The sequence below is a fragment of the Gavialis gangeticus genome, unplaced genomic scaffold (genome assembly GCF_001723915.1).
Source record: "Gavialis gangeticus isolate Ggan-Ray unplaced genomic scaffold, GavGan_comp1, whole genome shotgun sequence".
Classification (NCBI taxonomy): Eukaryota; Metazoa; Chordata; order Crocodylia; family Gavialidae; genus Gavialis; species Gavialis gangeticus.
This window is the reverse complement of record NW_017729028.1, coordinates 23,181,999-23,183,786: the sequence shown is the minus strand read 5'-3', so window position 1 is coordinate 23,183,786 and position 1,788 is coordinate 23,181,999. Positions and strand designations below refer to the sequence as shown.

Sequence of the window (1,788 nt, the reverse complement as noted above, 5' to 3'; positions counted from 1 at the left end):
ACTTGTTTCAGTGCCTCTTCTTATGCAGGGAGCATCCTTCCAGAAGAAGTCCCAAATGCTACTTTCCTGTCCTGTATTTCACAGACACAGAACCTCAAAATAACTTGAGGTGGAGGAGGAACATTTTTTTTTTTAAGAAGTCATCCAGTCTTGATACAAAGACACTGGGCAACAAAGGATCCACTGCTTTGCTATTCTACTTTGTCACATTTCTAATATTTTTTCTTCCTTTCTGACAGGCATGAACTGAAATTTAGCATGCAGGATGGGACAAAAGTCCAGCTGTACCCTGAGCAGCACGAGTCTGTGAATATTCTTAACATCAAGAGGGGGATCATTTCAGCTCTTCTGGTGCCAATGGAAACAGAAGACAAAACCAGAATTGTTCCCATGGTAGGAATTTGAGAACAGCTACTTTTATTTCTCCAGCAGATCTCACTTAGTGAGCCCAATCCTGAATTTCTTGCTCAGGAATTTTGGTAGAAAGGGTCCATTGTAGCTGAATTTGGACTTGTCTGGTAACATGAACAATTATGCTAATTTTTCACTCCTTTCCAGGATACTGTCTATGGAAAATGTGACACTGAAGTTGAAGTCAGGACCAGAAAAGGAAGCATAGCAACAGATATTTCAATGAACAGAAACCTAAAAACCTGTGATAACTTCAATCCTGTTAGAGAACATGTCAGCCCAATTGCCCTTATAAAGGGACTGGTAAGTTCACAAGGAATAATATTGTTTAAGAGCAATCTTTGATACCTAGAGGTATATTATTTTCTGGAAACCATGACCATTACAAATAAGGTAAACTTTTATTCAACTGTATTTTGTGAAGACTCTGATAGTGTTGCATGCACATCTGTGAGAACTGAATCTATGACTTTTACTTACTGTCATGGTGATAGTAAATGGAAAAAAAGGAGAAAAGAATAGCAATTCCTCTTCTTTCATATTCCTGTCATGAATACTGAATTGTGACATGTTTTTAGACAACACTTTGTAAAAGCTAATCTTTTTATTAATATATATATATACACCTTCAACTCTAAGATCTGCAGTGTCTTATAAGGCATGGACCAAGATAAGCTAAATATTTCATTACACTTTATAGTTCAGGTCTTTCAACTTACACATATACACTGCCTATAACCAGCCTCCATATGCAGGTACCACATGAATCTAGTTAAACTGTTTGATAAGTCCTGCCTTCAGAGACAAATCAGGCTGTTTTCACCTAAGTTCCTCATGCGCAAACGTTTGCTCACACATTTGAAGATTTGCTCCTAAGATAAGTGTGCTTATGCTTTTTGCCCTTCATAGGAATCTATAAATTCTTTGCAAGTTTAGAGTCCACAAAAGAATGAAAAGAAACACCAGTTGTTTTAAAGCGTGTGAATTATTCTAACCAGTGCAAATTACTTCTTGAGTCGAGAGTGTCTCCTTTCCCAGAGCCTGTAAAGCAGGGGTGTCTACTTACATGGGACCCTGCTCTGGATCTGGACTTCAGGGCTTTTTGTGTGCCTGATACAATCTGAGGCATGGGAGCAGGCTCGGTGGTCACCATGATAGCAGTGGCAGTGGGTCTGGAGGTGGTGAGAGGTCCAGCAGCAGCAGAAATCCAGGGGTAGCAGTGGGTCCAGGTAGCAGGAGGTGTTCAAGGGCAAAGAAGAGTTCGGGGGCAGCTACGTCAGTGAGTCAGACTTTTTGCCAGTGGCCATGGGCAACAGAGTCAAAGGGCCTTGCATTCTGCAGCAAGCCATATTCCCCAACTTCTGGTTGCCAGCCATT

General features: G+C 40.7%; 1 protein-coding gene across 1 annotated transcript in view; it reads left to right on the top strand.

Moving 5' to 3' along the window:
• The window catches only part of APOB (apolipoprotein B), a 52,269-nt gene that overhangs the window by 9,660 nt on the left and 40,821 nt on the right, over nucleotides 1-1,788 (top strand). Inside the window, exons 5-6 of the mRNA XM_019520673.1 lie at nucleotides 240-393; nucleotides 559-714. Of these exons, the coding sequence (XP_019376218.1) occupies nucleotides 240-393; nucleotides 559-714 (310 nt within the window). The remainder of the gene's footprint in view (nucleotides 1-239; nucleotides 394-558; nucleotides 715-1,788) is intronic.